The following is a 24,886-nucleotide window of genomic DNA, read 5'->3' as shown; positions in this document are numbered from 1 at the left end:
AATATAACGAGTAGCATGAGCGAGCATGGTTTACTAGTGTGCTGGCGTAGAGGACTACCAAATTGCGCAGAGTGTACCTTACAATCGAACTTTCGATGGCCGTGTAATTGCGTTTCGGTTAAAAATCTGCAATCGAGATTATATGTTTCGACAGCTTGTGCCCTCACCAAAAAATATTTTTCATTTCTTCCCCATCCGCGAACTATACAGTTTAAAATTTAATATAAAATAATTTTATACACAGTGAAGCAATTAGTTTTCTAATAAACAACAATGTCGCTCGGCTTATTATGTCGAAACAATGTTCTTGATAAAAAATGATATACAATACTTGATAGTGAGTGAAGTGAAGAAGAGTCGACTCAAAGACTTGATAGAATATGAAAGAAACCCGGAATATGACAATGTAAACTGATATTTTCTAATGAACCGTCTTCTGGTGGAAGAGAATTTCATCCTCTCTCTTGTTCCCGCTCTCCAGGTTCGAGTCCTTTCCTTACGCTTCCACTGTACTCTCCACTATCCGTATTCTGTTTCTCTCGGGTATCTCTAGCCTCATAAGCACTTTACCGTGCTGGTGAGTTCAAAGCCAACCAGGAGTACCCGCTCGACTATGACTTTACTTGGTTATTCAATATTACATGATGATCATCTCTATAGTTTCTCAAACGAAAATCTCCGACCCGCTGCAACAAATAAATTACACAAAGGCCAATTTTTATAATCATTTTCTTTCTCTTCCTTTCTCTTTATTGATTATATTAATTATCTCTCGAAATAATACTCCGCGTACAGAAGCTCAAATTAGTGTAACATCAATATAAACACTCAAACGAATTAACGAGAGTATTGTGTAGAGATATAATGGGTGGATTTAGAAAGTCAATGGCCATTAGTGTCAGTTAATATATAATACTCTCGGATTTCAGATGTCTTTTGACTAATTTAATTCCTCTAATTAGACAGGCGTCAAAATTTATCCGATTTCATTTTTCAGAAGTATTATAATTTTTTTTGTCCTTGTTAAAAAAATTCTTATCCTTTTTAGGACGTTCTGACATGAAAATTGGCCACATTGGGCTTAATAAGGTTATGTACAACCATGTGTAATTTTTTAATAAAAGTTAGTACTAAAAAAATTCAACAGGTGGCGCATGGTCGCTAAATTGTCTCACTATTAGAGAGTTTAATTCTGAAATATAATCTATTTTTTCAGTCAATAAAACTAATTAAGTTTTTTAATAGTTTTATCAAAAACTGGAGAAAATTCTATCTAATATTGATGTTAATCTCTACTATATCATATGTTTTCAGGAGCAATATTCGAGCAGGGAACTGATGAAGTGCAGTCAGCATTTAAATACGCAATAGCGATCCACAATCAAAATAATACTACTCGTCGCTTTGATCTTCAAGCTTACGTTGATGTAATCAATACCGCTGATGCTTTCAAGCTTTCCCGACTGAGTGAGTCCAAAAAATTATTATTACCACTTTTATTAATATTTTTTTTTCCACTATGGATTTTAACAAATTCATCAATTAAAAACTAAACGAGATTAATGAAAGAGATAAAGCTTAAAAAATAATAGAAAATAAAGGAACAGGGCAAGCGTTAAATTTAATCTCGGATTAATTGCCATTGATCCTTTTTTACGATAACAATTATTCTAATTTTTTTTCTCTTTCGATTATTTTAAACCAGAGCCCTGTAAATTCTCAGGTTAATTAATTGAAAATATCTAGCGGGTCGAAAATGAAATAAAAAGTTAATTATGGATAAACAAGTGAGTTGTTAATTTATTAAATAAGTTCGGAAGGATAAAGTTTTTAAATAAAGGAAGAGTATCTCGTAACAACGTTCCGGTATTCTATATAACTGGCGAGTGAAGATGAGAGGAGACGACTTAGCTTTTGCCACGCTTGGGAATCTAATTCCCAAGTTTGAAACCCAGGAACCGAGCTACTAAGCTACCCAGCCACTCACTGCTCATCGGCACCAGTGCAGGGGTAGAGTGTATTCTCGACGACCGGATGACACGCGCGACACCCGTTTATAATAATAATAGAACTCGAGCAGCACAGTTTTGAATGGGTTTTCACCAACTAAACTCAGGAAGAAGACAAGATTGTCCGTTTTAAGGAATGACATTCGGAAATGACACGTCACCAGTCATCTTTCCATTCTCATTTTCATTCTCATTCTTATTCGTGCTATCATTAAACCCAATGTCTTATCTTAATATTTCATCCAAACGTTCCGTAACTACCTGGTGTCGTCGTCAAAGGAAATTTACCGAGTCCTCCATGTTCATTGCATTGGAATTGATGATTTCTTATTTACAATTGAGTCTAATAGAAAGATTCAATCGTATTCCGTTTGAAGACATTCAATACAAGAGATTTAGCAGCAAAAAATGGATAAAAGTTCTCACTCTGATGATGAGGTACTCATGCAACTCGAAGTGCTCGTAAAATTGCAACTCAGAAAAGAGGATTCAAATCTGCGGTGTCTAATTTGGTAAGTGCAGATACTAAGACCACCTCCAAGATGCCAGCTGTGATAAACTTTGGCTTTACAACTTTTTTTTATCTTTTTATTTTCAATGGCTGGTCATGCATTCAAGATAATTTACTTTCCAACAACTTAAAATTTACTTTGTATAATGTTTATTTTTCCGCAGAAAAATTATCTGATTTAATATTTCCAAATATTATTTTTGACAAGCCCTGATATGAAAATTAATCATATAAGGCAACATCAGGGCACATTTAGCTTGATATGGTCATTTGTAATTTTTCTATTAAATGTAGTTTTGAAAATTTCCGACAGGTGGCGCATGATCGCTAAATTATCTCGCTAGTGGATAGTTAAATTTTAAATATTTTTTTGACCCCCTTAAGGAGCTTATATGACGTTAATTTTTTATTTAATCAACTTCTAGATCAATTTTTATTTTTTTTTTTTAGTTTTAATTAATTTATACATTACTAAAAAATTGAAAAATGATAATAAATTAATTTTTTTTTCTCATGCAAAGCCTGATATAGTAAAAAATGACCAAATCAACTCAAACCAGGTCATAAAAAATTTTTTCACGAATATTCGTACCTAAAACTCGCACTTTTCAGTAAAAATGAAAATTTATTGTAAATAGGTGACAAAAAAAAATATAAAATTTTCTGAGGTGAGACACAGTGTTGACGATACTATAAAAGTCCCATGAGCCTTGATGGTTTTTCCCATCGTCTATAACCAGACCTTCAATGGATATAAACACAAGGTCTTAGGGGAGTATCCTCCGCCAACCGTAAGAATTTCCAATGGATATATATATAAATATAAATATAAATAATATCCGTTATGTTTCTACGCCTCATACATTTCCCTCGTATTATTAAAAAAAAAAAATCCGTACAGCGGAGTAACAGAATCAACCGGGGGTGTCACATAAAAATGATTAAAAAATAAGATTACCAATAGAATCCTCCCGCCGAGATTACGGATGCATATCAGCAAAGTAATAAAAGGAAAAGCCTTAATATATTTACTAATATTGGAGTGGTAATATGTTGAAAGGCACAAATGAAAATGTCTAGTGTCTGGTAGTGTACCACCTACCATCGAGAGAAGCTGAACCATCAGAATCACCAGGAGGATGGCAAAAGGAATAAGAGGAAGAGGAAAAGGAGAGATCTTCGGAGAGGATCAAGTAGGATCAATATATAGTTGATATGTAATTGCCTGGAGTAATATAGAAAAGACTTCTTGCTCTTTCATGCGGTCTCGCACCTTCGGGCGTCGGATAAACCGGGCGGGAATTGAACCTCAAGATTCATCTCGCGTCTGCCTTCTGAGCCCGGGTTGGGCAATCCCGCACCTCACCCCTTTCCCCATTCATGTACACACTTACACACCCATACACTTACAACCTCCGAGAATGTAAAGAGAGTGTAGAGGAAGAGGACCAACCGGAGGATAGAAAAGAAGGGAAATACCCTGGGGAGCTCTCAGCAGATTTATGCCACCCCTGGCCCTGGCTGGCAACCCTCTTTCCATATACATATATATCTATATATTGAACCATTTTCTTCCTTCTTCTTTCTCTCCGGAGTCTTCTCCTTTGCGCTTTACGGGAATCTCTATAGCACCCTCACTCTCAATTCTGCGCTTCTACTGCCACCACCCCGCAAACCGTTGGTATACTCTCTGCTATATAGTGAACTACCACCGGAGGGATCTCACCAGGATATTATACGATATGCTCCGAAAGGTGATAGATGGCTATAATGTTCCGCTAAGATGTCGACGAACTGACGCTGCCCCCCTTCCAATGCTGGATTATTTTACTTTACATTTTTTTTTTCATGTTTTTATTTTTTTTTATTTTTCTTATCAGAGTCTTTTTTGGAGTGACATACTCCGTGCAGAGATTGTGTATGGTAAATATTGTATTGTTGTTGTTGTTGTTGGTAAACTGTCATGGCATTTTGAAATGCATGGAAAATTTTTCGTGGGAATTATAGAAAGGGTTTGGAAAATTTTTTATTTAAATTAAATTAATTTTCATTTACATGGAGCAAAAGTTTGGAATAATAAAAAAAACATTCGAACTATCTATTGAGTAATGAAGTAAAAGCGTATTGTTTTGATATTTGCCTCCTCATTAAGGTAATTAAACCCGACATTATTAATTACCATCAAAATCATTAACATAAAATTAAAAGAACCTGGTTCGAATTTCGAACAACAAGGACAGAGTTGACTGTGTTTGATGGCTGATTGTTGGAGCAAGTTTTTGTTCAGTGTTTGCCATAACTTTGATATGCTGTCGAAACAGTGTGCATAACTTTGTTTTCAGCGAATATTATTAATTATTTACACGAAAAATAAACAAACGTACATAAGGTAAAAAATTACGTATGTTTTACATGGAAAAAAGCGATTGACAAATGTCAAACTACGGAAAAAAAGGATATCAATAAAATATTTAATTAAACTGGCGATGAATATTCCGCTCGGCACATTGCTTCAGGTGAAATCAGCTCCAGAATGCCGAATAAAACAAAATAAATAAAACAAAAACAAGATCGTTTGTAAATTGGATCTCCCTTGTAATGTCGCGTGAGTCTTTTCCAAGTCAGAATCAGAGATCGAATTCTAGGGATTAAGAATCTATACAAATAGCAGCCAACATAAATACATAAGACAGACGAGGAAAAAAGTATTACCTCAGTTGTGGTGATTCCGGGTCCTCGTTTCTTCCCAGATTCAGCATAATTGCTTTCAGCACATTTATAATGGGACGCTCCCTCGTTCACTCAGCGCTCCGGTGTGGTGGATCTTCACGGATGAGCCACAATAGAATTGGCGTTGTACATGACTTGAGCTATCACTGCTAAAATGTACGTTATGTATTCTTCTACTTCTACTTTTACTGCTGCTTCTGCTTGACGAAGAAAAAAGAAAGAATATAATTTAGTCAGAAGGCAACTTGGAGCCGGTAAAAACGAGCCAGAGATTTAAAAAGAAAAGGAAAAGAGATAACTGAAATCTTGTTGATCCAGCTCAGACAAACCAAGCGGGCATTAATACAATTAGTGCTGCAGCTTTGCTAAGTGCTATATTGTGAGATAACTATAACTATATCTCGCTACGTCTGTCTCACTTTTCGTTCTCACGCAATAGAGATCTTAGCTGGGCTAGGAGTAGAACCGAAGTCTTGGACCATGCCCAAATTTTCATGGAGATGGAGCACTTGCTTGGAGTTCTCGGATCCCCAGTGCGAATTAACCGAGGATACCAACAACTAAGCCACCGGAAACACTCATTCGTCACCTACAAACTCGCTAAATTATTTCAATTGTTCCTCCATTACTCCCGTAACAGCCTTGCAACCCCAGTTCCTTTGTCATGCAATACATCATTCCATTTTTAGAGTCTATATTTATTTATTTACTCGTTCTAGATTTTAAATATCTATAAAAAATATTCTTATATGTCTATAAATGATTTAATATGTTTATAAAACGCCAGATATTAAATAATATGTTTATATATGACCAAATATGGTCTGAAAGTCCATAAAACATTTTTTGAAGGTCTGGTATACCCATATTAGCCATATACAGACATGTTAGGCCATATTAGATCATATCGCTGGCTTCATATAGCAAGGTATGACTTGACTTGCCCATATATAGTCTGATATAGCCATATAAAATTTTTTGATAAAGTTTAGTGTTGAAAATTTCCGACAGGTGGCGCATGATAGCTAAATCTTCTCGCCAGCATAGAGTTAAGTTTAAAAAATTTTTTTTATTCTTCATATTCTGATTTGTTAATTAATGACCTAATTAGGTTATATGTGAAAATAATCTAGGTCAGAAATTTGTCTAGGTATGTTCGTAATCTTCATTTATGATTTAACAAAACCTAGAGTAAAACCATCAATGCTAAAGTCAATCTATTAAGATCTAAATAATTCAGCCGATAATCTTCTTTATCAAAATTTATAACTCCATCTCTAAAACTTATAAAATAATGTCGTACCGGCTATTAACTTGTAAATCCTTATTAAGAATTCTCAATAATTTTTAATTTCCGTCCACTCCCCTTGTCCCTGTTTAATTCAAAAACTATCTCGGCAAGCTTCATAATAATAATTAATAATCCTTCCATTTATAATAACGTCACCACTCTACTTTGTTTAATAATTAACTCTAATAGCATTCTTGATTATTCATGTACATATTCCATCGATACCGGTCATGAATTATCAACTTTTCTTTATCCGGTAATAACCCTTCATCTATTAAATAAAAATAAAAAAAGAAAAAAACAGAAGTTAATTGGCATTAAGATGTTGAATAAACAGAAGCAAAACAATTATCAGAGATTATTTTTTTAGAGATAAAGTTTAAGATTAAAGGACTGGGGGATGAAAGATCGGATGAAAAAGAAACTTTTGACAATGACAATATATAACAGGCTTTGTTGTGACGAGTCGAAGAGGAATCAGAATTAAACTTTTGGTTTGATAAAGCATTAGGGCGTCGACTTGATCAGAACTCCCTCCCATTGATTTTTCTTTAGTTTGGTTTCTTATTTTTACTCTCAAGAACCTTTCCTTTTGAAGCAAGCGTCTTACGATACTCAGTCCTCGGTCTGCCAAAACGATAAATGTCTTTGTTACCGGCTTTCATTGAGTTACCTAGATTTGTTTGCTTAATATCTGAGGAGAACTTTTTTAATTTCTGTCGACGCTAATACTTCAGTAATTAATATTGATATATTTTATTTCTTTTGTCGTCTCAGAATTTTTCTCCTTTTCTCCAATATTTCCACTCATTTTTTCACTAACTACAATCACAACTACATCGAAAAGTAAATAATAATAAAATACCTTCTTAAATATTTAAATCTTTTTTTTTTTAATTTTGGCTAAAGGGTTCATCATTTTTTTTTTTTTATTTTTAATATTTTATGTAATTAGAAACATTTTAAATCCACTGATAAATTTTATAACTTTATTTTTACACTTTAAATTCAAATTCTAGAAAAAGAAAGAGATAGAACAAAATTGATAAATTTTTTTTTTTGTAGGAAATTAAATTTGCTATAAAAAAATATTTTTTCGTATCTTTAATACTTAACCCAGAATTTTAAATTGAAAGATAAACATTTAAAATTTTAATGATTATAATGATAATAATACAAAAAAAAGTAAAAAATGATAATTGTTAATGATAAAATGAATTTTAAGGTATATTGTTAGCTGTAGTAACTTGAACGTGACTGTTATTAAGGACTTACACGTCTGGTGGAACGTCATTAGTCAAGAATGAGTAGAGGTAGAGTAAAGGTACTAGCTGTGTACCATACTATCGCCCAAGTACGAGTACGAGACTGAGAAGATCAATTTTAAGTTTAACAAATGAGCTTTCTCTTTCTCTTCTGACACTTGCACGACCTCTGCTCGATCTCACTCATACGGCCCTGGTGGCTCGCTTTTCCTTTTCTCTTTTGCGTTACCGAGCTTCGTTCACTCATTCTCTTTCGTGTTTCATCCTGACGATGCGGTCTAGGAGTAATGGTACCCATAAGTCAGACATCAACCCCGTCCTATCCTTTCCCAGGTGGGCTAAAGCTCCAGACCTGCCTCAGAAAAATCTTTTATAATAAATATCAACTCCCTTACTCATAATTACATTTACATACACTCTAGTCAAAAATTTACCCTTCAAAATAAAATATATTAAAAATTTTTTTCCTCAAAAAAATTAAATTCTTCTTAATTTTTAAACATTTAATTGTTCACATTTATTTTAAATTAAATTTTTTACAATTTATTTCTTTGCAAGTTTTTATAAAACAAGTTGTTCTCTAAATATTGTCAAAAATGTCCAAAAAAATAAATTTGAGATTTAATTCAATTAAAATAATATTTAAAAGTAATTATAAAAAAAGTAGTCGTCATTAACAACAAAGGTCTTCCTGAATTCTGATGTCCAACGTCCCTAGCAGTAATCCCAGCTAGTTTTGTTCTTGTACAGGATAACCAGCCGTGGTTATCCCAACTGTATATCTATATTCAAGTATTCCCTGGAAGGCCCTCCGAGAAATTTATGTCTATTCATATACAAGCTCATTCTTCTTGAAAAGCTTGCTCACCTCTATATCTGTGTATATTCTCCGTCGGTAGTCAGCAGTCGGTATTTATCCCATGTCCCCGATTATCCCAAACCAACCAAAGTGTTTCGCGCACATGCATTTTCATAAGATCGACCCATTCGGGTAATAGTAATTGTTATTACTATTTATTATCCGCAAACCTCACTGCTCACTAGTAACTGCGGGACTGCGGCAAAAGTTTATAAATTTTCGTTTAATTACTGATAAATAATAGGATTTTAACTCTGACAGCTCTGATTGTTATTTATTTCCACAATAGAGTATGGCTTTGCTGAAATAATGTTATCAAAGTCATAAATTTTGTCGTTAATTTTTGGGAAGAAATTTTAAATTAAAGATTAGAACTTATAAATTAGAAAAAAATTAACTTCATTCAATAAAAATATTTTTACTTGTTAATAATTAAAAATACATTGATACATTTTTCAAGCAAATCCAAGAGTAGTAATTTTCTTTAATTAAGAGATGTAAATCTTTTTAATTAATACTGAAGTTTTTAAAAAAAATATGTAATTGACAATTTTTTTTTTCCGTGCACAATAACTTTTATTGCGTGTAAAACACATTCGTGTTTGTTAAACTGTAAAAAAAGATTGATAAAAGGCCATTGTTCTAACGATCTCGGGTCGGGAGCAATTTTAAAAATAGAAAAGTGATTAATTACTGGTAGTGATCTGGGGGTTGTGGGCTGATAAACAGTAACAGTTATAAAAGTAACTATCAATCAGGATTTACATGTCAAATGGTTAATGTAAAATGAATGATAAAAAATATGGTATTGGGATCAATGGAGTTTCGCGAAAAAGGACGCGATAAATTTAGAGGGGCAGTGGAGAACAGTAGGTTATCTGGTTTTTATTTACTGTGATGCTTTGATGGTTTATCATCGTTCGGATCGATTAGCGACTCGTCAGTCGTATTTTTAAAAAACTTTTAATTACTATTGTTTGTGTGTTCTGACGAGTGAATTTAAATGATTGATGTTGAGTTTTGCAACACTGGAAAACTTAAATATCAAGAGGAAGAGTAAGAGTTTAAATTGAGAAATCACGCTGGTAGTTTTATACCCAGATGTACAAGTGATACATTAAGTTTGAATATCAAGTGCTGTTGACAAACGAACAAGAGGGTAGGATAGGGACTAAATTTTGCCGTTAACTTTTGTTGTAGGTTTCCGCTTCGAGCGCAATGTTAAGTACATCATTAACTTTTGAAACTTTTTATTTTAATTAGAAATTTTGAACAATTTTCCTGAGAACAAATTTTATAATCTAGGGTAATAAGTCCTCATGTATACGGAAAAAATTATTTTTTGACATATCATTATCGTCATTAATTGTGTAAGTGAAAAAAATTTTTTCCCTTGATATTTTTAAAGATATATTTTTATAAATTTAAAAATTATTTTTTTTTAATGAAATAAAATTTTTTTCCTGGCTAGATATGATCTCACATGTCTATGTATGCTTTTTTAACCAAAGTTAGTTTTGAAAAGTTCCGACAGGTGGCGTATGATCGCTAAATTCTCTCCTTGTTAGAGAGTTTAGTTTCAAAATTTATGTTAAAAAATAAAAATTATTGTAGTGACTTTTTCTCGAAGCTTATTTGAAATTGATTCCCAGCTTAAGCAAAACCTGAACCTATTTTGAATTAATCTATGTACAAATAAAAAAATAAAAATGATCACAAAATAATTTTTTCCGGTTGGTAAAATTTCTATCAAGAGTTTACGTTAACGTCAATAATAAAAAAAATAATAATAATAATGTACGTAAAGAAAATGAGTAAAAGGCTGAAATGAGGATTGGTAAATTGGTAGATGGCGTGCAGTTACGGAATAAAAGTGCGAGAATAGTCCTTCCAATAGGATTAACCCTCGTCCGTTAAATCCTTTTATTGGGGCTGGAAATCCTGTGACAGAGCATGGAGTGAGTGTAAGAGGGACGAGAGTGACTACTAGAAGCTTTCACGAGCGCTCGAGGATCTACGATCGGAATGTCAAAGCGAATAAAACTCCGACTGCTTTACTAAAGACCATATTTAATTATTTCGTCTTGCAAAGTAGAGAGATGGGATAATTAAAGCTTTAAAATAAAAAAAAAAAAAAAAAACTATAAATTTGCCAACCCAACAAAACAGAAGCGATTAAACTTGATTAATACAGATAAATATATATAAAGGAGTTAATATATAACGATGGTTAATCTCAAAGGATATCAGATACAAAACGGCATTATTACGATTGTAATTTGATGCTCAAGAGATTCTCAAAGGGTTGACTTGTCGCTCTTGATAGAAGGATAGGAGGATCCAAGTGGCATTAATTTATCTCTCGGTTTAGAAGAGTACCTACCAGAAGTGTAAGATACCTGATGGGGGTTGAAGGATGTGACCTTGTTAACGTCGCTGATGAGAACCCATTAATCTCCGAGACTGGCTTTTAATAAATTAAACCGTTTAGTTTACGCATTAAAAATCATTACACGTCTTTATTTACAAGATAATTCTTCTGGTCCGAAAATTGTTCTGCATTTAAATTCAAAATTTTAAAAACAATAATCAATGATGTGGGTGTTGATACAGTTTCTCTTGAAAATAGACATTTATCTATCTGAAATGTATATAGTAGACGGAAATCAATTACCGTGGAGCGTACAACGGTGATCCTCTCTCTGTCCTGTCTACAAACCGTCGAATTCGGTCCTCTCGGCTTGTTGACACGCTCAACTGGCGTATAATTAAACTAGCCCCTCCATATGTTTGCACATGTACCTTCCAACCCGATATCCTTCGTCCCTCCCCTCCCAAAGTCAAGTCGTCAAGTGATCTGCCTACCACTCGCTAAAAATAACAACTAAACAAATAAACGACCCCTTTTTTCATTTAATTCTGTTAAACGTCACTCTAATTTAAATAATCCAATTTCATTTTATTTCTCGTTATTAATCTGTGAAAAAATTTTCTGATATGCTTGTGTATTGCCGGTATGGCCGGATATATTCTTATGTAACCACATATGATTTAAAATGGCTCTCTACGACTAAATATAATTTTTTGCTCAAAATAGTGTTAAAAATCACCAACAGGTGGCGCATGGTTACTAAATTATCTCACTCTTACAGAGTTAATTTTCAGAAGTTAAGTTTTAAAATAAAAATTATTTTTTCACGTCCTTTAATAGATAATTTGTTGTTATTTTTTATTTTAATCAATTTAATAAGTATCTGTTTAATAATATATGAAAATTTAAATTCATATTTTTAGAAAGGACAAAAAAAATTATTATAAACCCACGTCAGAAAATTTTTCAATGAAAAATGATAAAACGTTAGTATAATAATTATTCTATTGGAGAGAATTACCATGACAATGCCCGTAAATTTATATCCGTTTGTGCAAGATCAATCGCTTCCGAACGTTTGAACAATTGGACAACTTTAAACTCTCTTGCTCATACACGATCGTGTTCGAGGGATGAGGAGCCAGGGGTTAGAGGTTCATTCTACCACTAGTCTCAACTACCTTATACTACTCAGTGTCTTTACTTACATATCTACTGCGAAATGATCGCGATAGCAAAGTCTAAGTCTTCAAGTCCTGGCACGAACCAACTTACAAATCCAATTTTTTCCCGAAGGATCTCCGGGACGGCGTACAGTTTACTTTATCGACTATGTGTGTAGATATAGATATAAATACAAACGCATTATACCGCTAAGAGCCACGATAATATCTACATCCTGGTTATTTATCATCAAGGTAATTTTGTCTACGTGTGTTATGTTATATTATGTTTGTATTCAGACTAAAAGTCCATTTATCTTACGTTCTCGTAAACATTTCAGTGATTCTCATGAAATTTTTCACAAACTTCTGTTGATAAATATTTATCAGCTATTTTTAATCACTGTTCTCGTGCAGTAACTTGGTAATTAAATCATAATGGTAACATCGAAGCCGTATAAGTTAAAACACACCGCGAAAGTGGGTAGACCCTCAATAACTGATAAAAGTGAGACTCGTATTCGCGGTTAATTTTGAAGCCGCAAAATTTCAATAACCGAACAGAAAATTCATAGCAAACTTTCAAAATAGCTTCCGTGGTTTGTTCGTACATCTATATCAGCATTAATATCAAATAACTTTCACTTCGGGTGCTTCCAAATAGATAACTTACTTCCAAGTCATATCATAAATTTTTCAATTCAAAAACTCTTTTAGTGCAAAAAAATTTTTTTTCATATTTTGAAGTATATATAATTTTATTAAAAATTTATCCTTGCAATGTTTCAATTTTTTTACAGAAATTAATAAATAAAAGAGTGCAAAAATAAAATTTTGCCTATTTCAAAAATTTTTGTCTTGATTAAAAATGATTAAATTCTTCAAAATTATTTTCTTGGTTTAAAAATTTCTCTTTTAAATCAAGTTAATTTTTTTTTTTGCACTGTAGTAAATTTTTGTTATGTATAAAATAGTCCTTTCTGATATTGATGCAAAAAAATCTATGTTAAAAAATAATTCCACAAACTTTTGTATTATTTTTTAAATGAATTTTAATTCATTGTTATAAATCACATTAATTTAAAATTATTAAATTGTTACACTTTACCCAAATCAACCAAAATAACATCTCCGATTTAATGAATGCAAATTTCGCTGATAGTCATAACAGAACTATAGAATTAGAAACATCCCTGACGAATCCGAGCCCATTATAATTTCGTAATTGAATATCGAACATAAATATCAACCATTAAATATTGAATTAATTCGATAGATAATAACCAGATAGATAATATATAATATAACGCAATAAAATCAAATATAATTACAAACGAAACGCCGGGACGTATTGTAATGAAGTTAAGTAAACGCAACAGAAGCCTTTGTTGGGATTTCAATTAGCGTTCGCTGACGCGTACAAAACAATCGACAGCTGGGTTGATCAATGGGGTTGGTTGGTTTTGTTGTTCGAGCACACACTGCACTCTCTTCCTCTCTCTCTCTCTCTCTCTCTCTCTCTCTCTCTCTCTCTCTCTCTCTCTCTCTCTCTCTCTCTCTCTCTCTCTCTCTCTCTCTCTCTCTCTCTTTGCTCTGCAGTGTGGGACAGCGAAGCAACAAACAAAATAATTGAAAAAGATAAAAAAGCGAATTACCCAGTCGGTGGCTGGCCCAAGTCTTGGACTTTATGCAAATTCGTCGGACAAAATTCAATATATATCCACTTGACCAAGCAGACGAATTAGGTGAATGTTCTTCGCGTGATTCGAATAAAAGTTCCGGTGGCAGTTCACCAGACCGTGGAAATTAACGAGCTTTTTTTATTTTATTATTTCAGTCTTTTTTCGAACATTTTTTTCCATTCTGCCTCCTAGTACATTTGAGAGTACAAACGATCGAGTTTCGTTCAATTGGATTTAATTTGCCTTTCACGCCACGTTTGAAAGTAAATCGACAGTGAGTTAGAAGTAGTTGTGTTGTGTAGTGTTGCTGCAGTTGTACCCCGTTCCTGCTCCTGTTCGGTAATAGTAGTAGAAAAGTGGAAGGACTTTTGCATTCCCAATGGAAATTACTACTCTGATGTGCTTTTACAGTTTTCCCATCACTCCTTGGTCCGAGGTAATGTAACCCTTTTGAGAAAATAAAAAATCTCCAGTGCAACTACAAATAGTTTTTTTTTTTTTTTTTTAATCACATTAATTAGACATTTCTAATTTTTAATTAACTTTTTTTTTGCCGCTGAAAATTAGTAGTACGGGTAAATTTAATTTAAAACTTTAATTTGGTCCTTGTATTTATATTTATAAATTATTTAAAAGAGTAAACAGCCGAGGTATTACTGTAGGTATATAAGGGGGAAAATAATAATTTTTTTCACCAACTATTCAAGCTTTTTCCAATACGGTTTTCACGCTCGATTACACTACTGTATAGAGCAGATTTAATTTCGTTCTACTCGACGCTCTTCTCTCAGTACAGAAAGTAAATTCTTTCACATTCCCGGAATTTCGATTCTATAAAAATTTTTTTTCTTCCTCCGAGTTTTTATTTTTTTTCTCTCGACGCTTTTTTCACTTACTTTCTTTTACTATCATCCTCAAGCGTCGATAAAATTACATTCTTTGAATAAACAAGTGAGCACTCGATACTCTATAAATTCCTGATTCTTATTTCAATACCAAAGCTTAAATCTCGAGATTACAAATTAAACATTTTATTACAAAATTTTCAAATACATCCTGATCTAATCGTACATGACCGGATTAGAATTAACATTTTGCATTAAACAAAAATAGTTAGTAGTTGATAAAATAAAAATTCTTGTAGGAAATTCAATGCTCTATAAAAAAGGTATCTTACAATTTTTCGATAAATTTACTTTTTTAAAAGTTATTCGATGAGAAACTTTTATCTCAACATTAATAATTTTCCTGAAAATCTGACAATTTGGGATACGTCCAACTTTAACCTCAAATAACTTTTATAAAAGTGAAGTTATCGAAAAATCATAAGTGACATTTTTTGTAGAGCGTTCAATTCTCTACAAGAAATGTACATCACACTTTCTGGTCAGTCGCTTGTAGGACAAGATAAAAATTTCCAAAGTTTCGAAATATTTCTTTTCATTTTATCTAATTTTTTTTTTTTTTTTGACAAAATTTTAGAAAAAAAAAATTTCTTTTATTTTTCGGCACATCTTAAAGGTCATGTAGGACTGCATTGCAAGATTTTTTATCGAGTTATTGTTATTAATTTAATTTAACTAAAAACAGTAGTAAATAAAAACGCTGATGATTGATAAAGTATTTTTTTTATTTTTTCCATTACTCGTAAATTTTTTCTTCTCCAGAGCGGTTGTCACCGGGGACTTTTCATCCGAATGTCTTAAAGTCAAGACAGGGAGGGGCCATTATTCTTTCTGAAGCGCGATATAGGCGTCGCGGGTAATAACATCCAAGAATTCTCTTCGGAGCGTGAGAAAAAGACTTTCGTTGAATTTTAACTTTTATTTTATTTTACTCTTGTCTTATTTCTTTATAACACAAACTCTGAAGCTCAAGAGATGAGAGCAATGCTTTTTTACCACTCTAGCATACACTACTCTGTACTCTGTACTCCATACTGCACACTCCATCCTATTTTACTTCTGCTTTCTGTAAAAATCCTATCACAATTGCTCTTTTACTTCCCCTATCTTCTATTTTCGTCCTTTACTTTATTATAATAAATCCTCTTTATTTCGCTCATTCATCTCTCAGATCTCGGATCTATAAAAAACACTCAAAGTGATTTTATTCTATTATTTAATATTCCAACAAACAAACAAACAAATAGATAAACAAAATAAATAACACACCCAGACGTTTTAAATTCAAAATATAAAATAATATATTTTATAAAACGCCAGAAAAGTTTAACAAAATGATAAATTCCCCGGTCTATCACTAAAATAAACTCCATCAACTCGGTAGCTAAAGATTTTCCAACTTTTAGAGCTGGATCTGAGAAAACTCAAACCGAGGCACCACCAGCAATTCACTAAAAGGATAATCCCGGTGGATTGTGTGTGGTCAACGTTCATGTTCTATTTGCCGGCTGTACCAAAAAAAAAAAAAAAAAAAAAAAAAAAAAAAACAAAGATAAAAAGTCATTTCAGCAGAGTGGAACCGAGTATTTGAGAGCCACCACGATGCTCGAACCAGAATTTATAAAATCAACATAAATTTTTAGTTGATTGGCAACCGCTCGAAATGAAGATAACCGAGCTGGTGCTGGTGGAGTTTCAATGGAGAGGTCACTGCTCCTGGAGTGCCGGGCAACAGGGCGCTCTATAATATCAGCTACCAGCAGTAGATATCAGAGTTCAAAAACAAATGGATCCCGGTGACTCGGCTACTCCGATAGGACCAGTTACCAAGTTAAATGTTTCGTGAACGATAGTTGGAATTAGTTGTTTCCTCCTCGCTGCTAAACGAGTATCCGCGATAATATCACTCTGTGGTCATCCGATCTTCATGACTGGATTTAACTAACTTTATATTATATTTTATGTTATTTTATATTATCACTTTTGGTGAAAGAATTTTTTTAAGTGACCATGTATTGAGATCAAAATATTACATCCAATGTTGGTCATATTAGAAAATTTGATGTCAATTTTTGGATCTATATGATCTAATGTCAATATTTGATGTCAATTGTTGGATCTATGTGATCTAATGTCAAAATTTGATGCTTATTGTTAGACATACATGGCATAGTATGAAAATTTTCTGTTTATTTTTAAACATATAGGATCTTATATAAATACAAACCGTATATGGCCACATCAGAAAATTTCTTCAAGAGTATTTTATATAAAATACAGGAAATTAGTGGCCGTATAGATATGTTGGTAAGAAGACAGTGTGGACTATTATTTTTAATGACTAAGACTATTGAAAATCATTTTTCCTTGGGGATAAAAATAGTGGTGGTGGTTGGAGAAGAAAAGTGAGGATCGTTATGATTGTTTGCGAGGTAAGTATGAAAGAATACACAAGTGGTGAAGCTGGCGAGAAATAGTTTTGTTGATGAAAAAGAAAGGAAGAGAGATGCGGAAAAGGAAAATACCAACAATGATAGGAATAAAAACAAGTCCAAAAATGAAATTAAAAAAAGTGCGTCGGACAGATGAGAAAGCAAGAGAAAAAGATGGTATTTGTAGAGTCGTATTCCCGTATCGTTATTTTCCGTGCCAGAAAGTTTTATGTCCTCTATAATTTCTGGAGTGTCCTCTGTACACACACAAATTTTCCGAGGGTAAGAGAGGCTCCTGCTCTGAGGAGGGGGAAAACGAGTGTATGGGGGGAAAGAGGTAGCTGAAAAAAAGAAACAGAGTGGGCAACTGCTCGTAAATCTTAAAGTCCACCACGATGTGTCTCTCAACCGTAAAAGAACGTCCGCTCATTCCAGCTTTTCACGATCTTCAATTGCCAAGCTTATTTATATTACTTTATGTTGATTTTATAAGCTATAAACTTGTCAAGATATGAATAAAATTTTTTACTATTTTTCCTTTTTAATACCTTTTTTATTGCTCAAGGTAAATAAAAGTACCTCGAGTATAAAAACATATTGTCCATTTTGTAGGATATTGTTTTTTATTGTTTTGCTTGATGGGCTACGTGTCACCAGAATCTTTAATAGTGACTCTATATCTTGGGAGATTATTTTCTTCAAAACTTTTAAGTTTTTAGAAACTCCTTGTCAAAATTCAACAAACCCGTAAGAAATTCTTTATATTTTGTCATATATGATCAGATCTAACCATATTAAGTCATAAAAAAAAATTATTTCAGAGGTACTTACATCAGATCCTTCCTTAATTTTTTTTTTTTTAATTACCAATAGAGCGTGTAAAAATTTTTTTTTCACCATTTTGGCATCAAATCACAAAATTTCCAAGTTTTAAAGCCAAAAAAACGTATAATTTTGTACAAACGCCCTTTTAACTTTAAAAAAAAATTTTTTAATTCAATTTCAAGCTTAGAATCTATTTGCTAAGTGATTGGTAAGAATCAACTAACCAATCAAGCTCGAAATTTCTGACTATAAATAGATAATTAAAATCAAACTAGCAGATAAGCGATAATTGTTGATTAGCTCGAAGGATTTCAATGAAATTATCAACTTTAGTATCTCCATCCAGCCCGAAGTTGGTGTCTGCTGCAGAGAGGAAACTTTGGCAAGATCATTAGCAATATTCCCGTCTCCATGGTCTTTATTATTAAAATAACCGATAATATAAGTTGTTGTTTGGCCAGAGGAGGATCCTTTCGATAATGACATGCCCATCTGGTATCTCCGATCTGCTATTTAATATCTGCCGTTTACCTCAACGACTATCTGCGACAAATACCGAAATACTTAATCGATTGAATGTGTCCCATCAATTATCCAGGAGAAATTAAACGCCTAATAAAACACAGACTTTTTCCTGCTAGCAATGTAGGATTTTAATAAAAAATAAAAATGATAAGGAAGAAGTGGGTGAAGATGATTTATCATTATTCATAACGTTTGAAAGAGCAGACGAAGCTTTTAGATTAATGCCATGAAAACGTGAAAGAACGCTTTGATCAAAGTCAACGGTATATATCATCGTGCGTGCTATGTATGTCCCATTTATGCTTATGATGGCGGGTATAAATTTATTCCGAGGGTTTATGGTAACTAATGATTATTATTGCGAGGATGAGAAATAGCTTTGAATTTGTATTAACATTCGCTAGAGCAGAGTTGAGGTCCTGAAGAAAGAGTCAGTGCATCAGTCATTTAACTTAGGGACTATGATAAAAATACCACGCAAAAAAAATTACTTGCTTGAAGTACCACATTTTTTCAATCAGATTGTTATTGTACTTGCTTCAAAATTTGATTTAAAAATTTTAAAATTAAAAAGAAAAATTCTTGAAGCAATATTGAATTTTTTCCTAAAAATATTTTTATTGAATGAAATTAATTTCTTGTTCTATGTAATCTGCTCGAGGATGATAATTAAATAAATGAAAGAGTAAATGTTACCCTCAAGCTCTAGCATGTCAAAGAATAATTACAGTAAAGTTTGCTTTGTTTATCTCTTTCTCTATCTCTCTTCGCGCAATATTTTTCCAAAATATTCTTCGTTTTGATGGGACGTTAAATTTGCATAAAACAGAACAAAGGACGGATTACGGGCAGTGAATAGCGGATGATGATTAAAATTTCAGTAAACCTTTATCTATATTTTTTTATTTTTTACGTCAGCAGGCCAAATTGTGAATGAAAATACTGTCAATTTTAAGGCACGATAAACCACGAATGGTGGTTAAAGTGGCTCGAGCTCGTTAAAATTTTTGATAATTAAAATGATAATAAATCATAAATTATAAATTTAAATTAAATGTCCGTAGTTTTAAAATAAAATAATAGCTGATAAATAATTTAATGATTTTTTTTATGAAGCTTCTATTTGAATAATCATAAATATCCAGCGTATTTATAGGAATATTACTAACGTACGGAAATATTTTATGTGTAAAATTTAATTACAAAAGTTTAATTCCCTCGGGGCTTAAATTTTCATTATTGCAATTTAATTAATAATACATTATAAATGAGATATTTTGTTAAATATATTACCAACTGAAAATTTTCTCATGGGTTGATAATGTAAATAACAAATATACAGGACGTACAATTAATAATTTTTAAATTGCTTCTTAATATATTCATTTATTATCGGAGGCAGAGTACACTAGTAAAAGTTACATTCACAGTGGCCAAAGCTTGAGGGAAGTCGCTCTAGGCTTTGTCAGCATCACTAGAATGTGTAATATCGTTTCATTTTCAATGGATATGGTATTTCGTACATTATGTACAAGAGTGATTGTAGGCTAGATGTTTCCCTTGTTTTTCCTCCGGCCAGGTTTTATCGGATTACCCAAGTACAAGGTAAGGAAACTATTCGCTCTAAAAAGATGAAAGAAAATAAGAATTCTTAATTTTTTTTTCTACAAAAACAAAAAAAAAAACATAAGAAAATCCATAAGTTTTTAATGTTTAACTTTCAATTTAAAATTCTAAGTTAAGTATTGAAGATATTATATTTTATGCAAAAAAAATTCTAATCAATGTCACTATCTTTTTTGGTCAGAATTTTTAAAAGAAAAATTTGAATGATCAAAATAATTATTTGAAAATATATTTTATTACTATTATTATTTTATTATAAATTTAAAGTTTAAAAATATAAATTTCTAAAAAGATAATAAACTAATCAACTCTTAGACCTTCAAACCTTGTGGGGAATGTGAAAAAAAAATTTAATTGGTACATAATAATCATTAGAAATAAATGTATCGAAATTTACAATTTTTTATTAAATTTAAATTAAGTTTTTACATTAAAAAAATATCACAATAAAACAACGATGATAAAGTGTCGAACAAATAGCAATTTGGTTTGACATTATTTTTATAATAATAAATGAAAAAAAAAAAAAAAAAAAAAATGAAACCACAAAAATGTAGAATAAAAATACGAGAGAAAAGTAGTTGGCTGTCATCCCTCGTAAACATTTACCTCGGATGCCTTTAAACAGTTTTCTTGTGCCCCAAGGATTGCTGTCTCGTCCGTTGTCTATCATATTTTTGGATGTGGTCCAAATTTTGTGGTCCGAGCAGTATCCACCACCATTTTATCATTTTATTCTTTCCATTTTACGTCCCGTTTTACTTAGAGTATCCACGAGCGTAGTATGGCAGTAACAGGAGCAATACCACTACCACTGGAAGCAAAAAATTGCATATCTTCCACACCCGTGGATACCAGAGTGAACTGGCGCCGACACTTTTCCCTTTTCCACCCCCATTTTCATCCTTTCACCCTTTTCCTCATTTATACCAGCCCCTCCCCCTCGACCCTCTTCCTCATTTCATCATCTTTCTCTCTCTCTCTTTTACCTTTTTTTAAAAACCACTAATATTACAGCCAACCTCCCACCCGAATCATCAACTGATTTTTCATACTCTCTCTCCTTCCGAGAGCTCGCCACTAAGGTATTAAATTTAACATGGAATATTCTTCATTTATGAAAAATTTACCACAATGCTTTCTTTCTCTCTGGTCATTTTCTTTATCCTCTTTTGTTTAATATCTGGGAAAACAAAAAAACTTTAATTACCTGCAATTTCATGCATTAACATTATTTTTATTATACTTTTTAAAAGTATTATTATTAAAATAAAATAATCATAAACTATAATCGTCTAAATAAATGTAAATCGACAATAGAAGACATCAAAGCAAAGCGAAGTAACATTTCACAAGCGATAAACTCCCTCCATACATAAATTGGTATAAACGCGTGTTAAACGGAGCATCGTGGATCCTCTTGCATAATCTTTCATATGTATACCGCGTGTAATAATTCTTCGAGCAATATATACAGTACTCGAGTCAGTAAAAGTAAAAAGGAATAAAAAAAAAATTAAAGTGAGCTGAGGCAATGAAATTGGTTGAGAAAGGACCTCTCTTATATGTCCAGAAGGGATAAGTTCAAAAATAGGAGAGGATAATGTAGTGTGTATTATAAAAAATATAAAATATAAAATAAGAATAAGGGAAAGTGGGAAATTGTGACGAAAGGGGAGAATGGCTTTGTCATGCTAATAAAGTGTACCTTTTCTTACGGTTTTTGTTAAAGTTTGCAATCAATTCAGCCGAGGCGTATATTCAATGCTTGGTGCCGTCAGTCCGGATTCATTTGACACCCTTCATTCCTACAGCAACACTTTTCAAATGCCTTTTGTCACGCCGTGGTTTCCCGAAAAGGTAATGTATATCATTTTATTATTATTATTATTACACTGTAAAAAATTGGAAGTAAATATGGATTTTAATTAAAAAAATATTCAATCGCCAAAATAATTTTTATTTTACAATTTTTAGATTTTCTTAACGAAAAAAATTTATCAATTTGTAAAAGTTAGAAAAAAACATTAATGGAATTTTTTTTAAATATTGTAAAACTTCTAAATACGCATTAATAAAATAAATAAAAATTCTTTTAGAAGTGAATTTCAGTACAGAGCAATTGAATCAATCAAAAATCATCCAGTCCGTCAATTTTTTATAATATATTGTTGTTATTATTGTTATTTGTGTAAACAAATAAATTTAAACCACTTAACCAATTTTATCGTGTAAAAAGTAAGGGTATGGATATGGTTATTGTGAGGAAATATTATCACGGACAGAGATAAATTTAGCAAGCATAGAGCGGAGAGGTCACGTATAGTAAAGAGTTTTAGTCCATGGGGCTACAAGAACGGGCGCACTGGTGTAAAGGGGGGCACCGGGCATTTCATTCGAAAATGTAAATTGGAAAACGCGTCATGACTCCATATACACCGAGCTCGATCGATCGAGCAATGTACCGAACGATGCACTCACTGGGACATATACTGAATAAATTAAATTATATTCCGTTTATATTCTTTATCGTGATTTAACTTCAAATAAAATAAAAAAAATAAAAATAATGAAATAGCAACAGTGTGACCGGACGACAAAAACTACCACCATTAAAACTCGCTAAGCTCTTTCAAATACTTTATTTTTATTTATATTTTTTTACAAGGCCTCAACAATTATTTCGTAAAGCCTTATATATTTAATTGCCGGCGTAATTATCAATTATTAATGGACTTGCTTACACACAATAAAAAATAATGAGGCTTACATGTCTGATAATTTAATCTTACGTTACTTTTTTCCTTCGAACAATTATATCTTATATATATATCATATTTGTGACGTAGTCGACAATAAATAATAAAAATTTACAGTTATCTTGACAAGACACAAATATTCCTTTAAAAAAATGAAAAAATAAAAAAAATATTTCGGACCTTCAGTATCACGCAACTTTATTAACTTTTAGCTCTAATAATAATAAAAAAAATGCATCAAACGGGAAATATTTAAAGAATGAGGTTAAAATTTAATAAAAAAAAAAAAAATACGCAATCTCAACGGCAAATGAAGAGCGTAAGAAAAATTCACGTTGAATAAAAAAGATGAAATGGAATTTGTGATTGCAGGTCCTGACACCGTCTTCGGGTTTTCTTGACTTTGCTATAAGCATGCGCCCGGATTACCATCGCGCCATCATCGACACGGTGCGACACTACGGATGGCGGAAAATCATCTACCTCTACGACTCCCACGACGGTGAGTCCCAATCCTCCTATGCATTTCTCATTTTACAGGTTACATTATATTCTTCTTTTTCTTTATCGTGGTCTTTCTTAGTTTTGGTCTACTTGATACTTTTTCATGTCTTTTTCTATCAACTTCAACATCTTATAGGTCATATTTTTCGATACCAAACAATGAAGTCAATTTATTTTTTATTTATGATAGAGACAGATTTTAGGGCGTAATAAATAAATTTTTAAAAATTTTTTTTCTTCGAAAAATTTATTAATACATTTTTTTACATATTTTATTAAAAAAATTAAAAAAAAAAACATTTTAATAATATTTTTTAAATTATTAGAAAATAAAATTTTTTTAAATTAATAAAATAAATAAACTTTCTTAAATATTGACGTTTTTAAAGATTTAAGCTCATCCTGATGTTACACTCATCAAGAGCTTTCATTTGAATACCCACATGCATTTTTATATATTTTTCATATATATATATATATATATATATATATATATATATATATATATATATATATATATATATATATAAAATATATGAAAAATTGATGTGGGTACTCAAATGAAAGGTCTTGATGAGTATAATGTCGGGATGAACTTATATCTCTAAAAATGTCAACAGTTCACAAGATACAATTTCATTTTTATTAAAAAATTATACAGAATTAAATTCAAAAAATCAATCTCAAATAATAATTTTAAAAAATATTATTTTGTTTAAAAGTTGATAAGACTCTGAAGTTAATATAACGCCGGAGCAATGAAAAGCATTTAATTACAAATGCAAATGCAAATATACTTCAGGGATTTTCATTTTCCCTATACACTGTACACTATAACGTGAAATAGCTCTCGTCCTCCTATCTCTGCACTTTGGGACTAAACTGTAAACTCCACGCGACAATCTCGCATCCTTTCTCTCTCTCTTGAACTCGACGCTCACTTTTCCCGCTCTTTACCGATAAATGTTGACTAGAGTTCAGCCAAAGAGAATAACAACTAAGAGCCGAATTTTGCATAATCTATTCTAAATACTTTGACCATAAAAATGACTAATTATCTTTTTCTACATTTGTCAATTTACCAGTGTAACTATTAAATTTGACCTCTTGATGTAACTTCGCGCCAATTTCATAACATGTATGTAATTATGTAATTATCTAATTATCAACTGAGGTTCGCTGGTTTTGAGAGACCTTGATGGAGCTTAGAATACTTCCTTTTTGAGCTGTTACGATCACAAGTTTCAGTATGATCAAAAATGGTTGATTTGCTTTTGAAATAATCTCTATGAAAAAATTTATATAAAAATTAAATAAATAAGCTTCAACTATAATTCATAAAAATAATTTTTTTTTTTCATGAAAATTTAATAAAAATCGACAAAAGTGTTATTATATTTAGAATATAATTTAATTTAAAACAGTTAAA

General features: G+C 31.8%; 1 protein-coding gene across 3 annotated transcripts in view; it reads left to right on the top strand.

The window, feature by feature from the left end:
• Glurib (Glutamate receptor IB) overlaps positions 1–24,886 on the top strand; it is a 138,140-nt gene that overhangs the window by 81,489 nt on the left and 31,765 nt on the right. For all 3 annotated transcript variants that reach the window (XM_074245056.1, XM_074245054.1, XM_074245055.1), the window contains 3 exons: positions 1,315–1,467; positions 21,927–22,054; positions 23,326–23,455. In XM_074245056.1, coding sequence (XP_074101157.1) covers positions 21,959–22,054; positions 23,326–23,455 — 226 coding nt within the window. In that variant the 5' untranslated portion in view covers positions 1,315–1,467; positions 21,927–21,958. The remainder of the gene's footprint in view (positions 1–1,314; positions 1,468–21,926; positions 22,055–23,325; positions 23,456–24,886) is intronic.

Source organism: Cotesia typhae, unplaced genomic scaffold, assembly GCF_013202065.1.
Source record: "Cotesia typhae breed Kobodo isofemale line unplaced genomic scaffold, CoteBio_Ctyphae contig_44, whole genome shotgun sequence".
Classification (NCBI taxonomy): Eukaryota; Metazoa; Arthropoda; class Insecta; order Hymenoptera; family Braconidae; genus Cotesia; species Cotesia typhae.
Note: the sequence above shows the minus strand (reverse complement) of the source record. Positions and strands in the feature narration are given on the sequence as shown.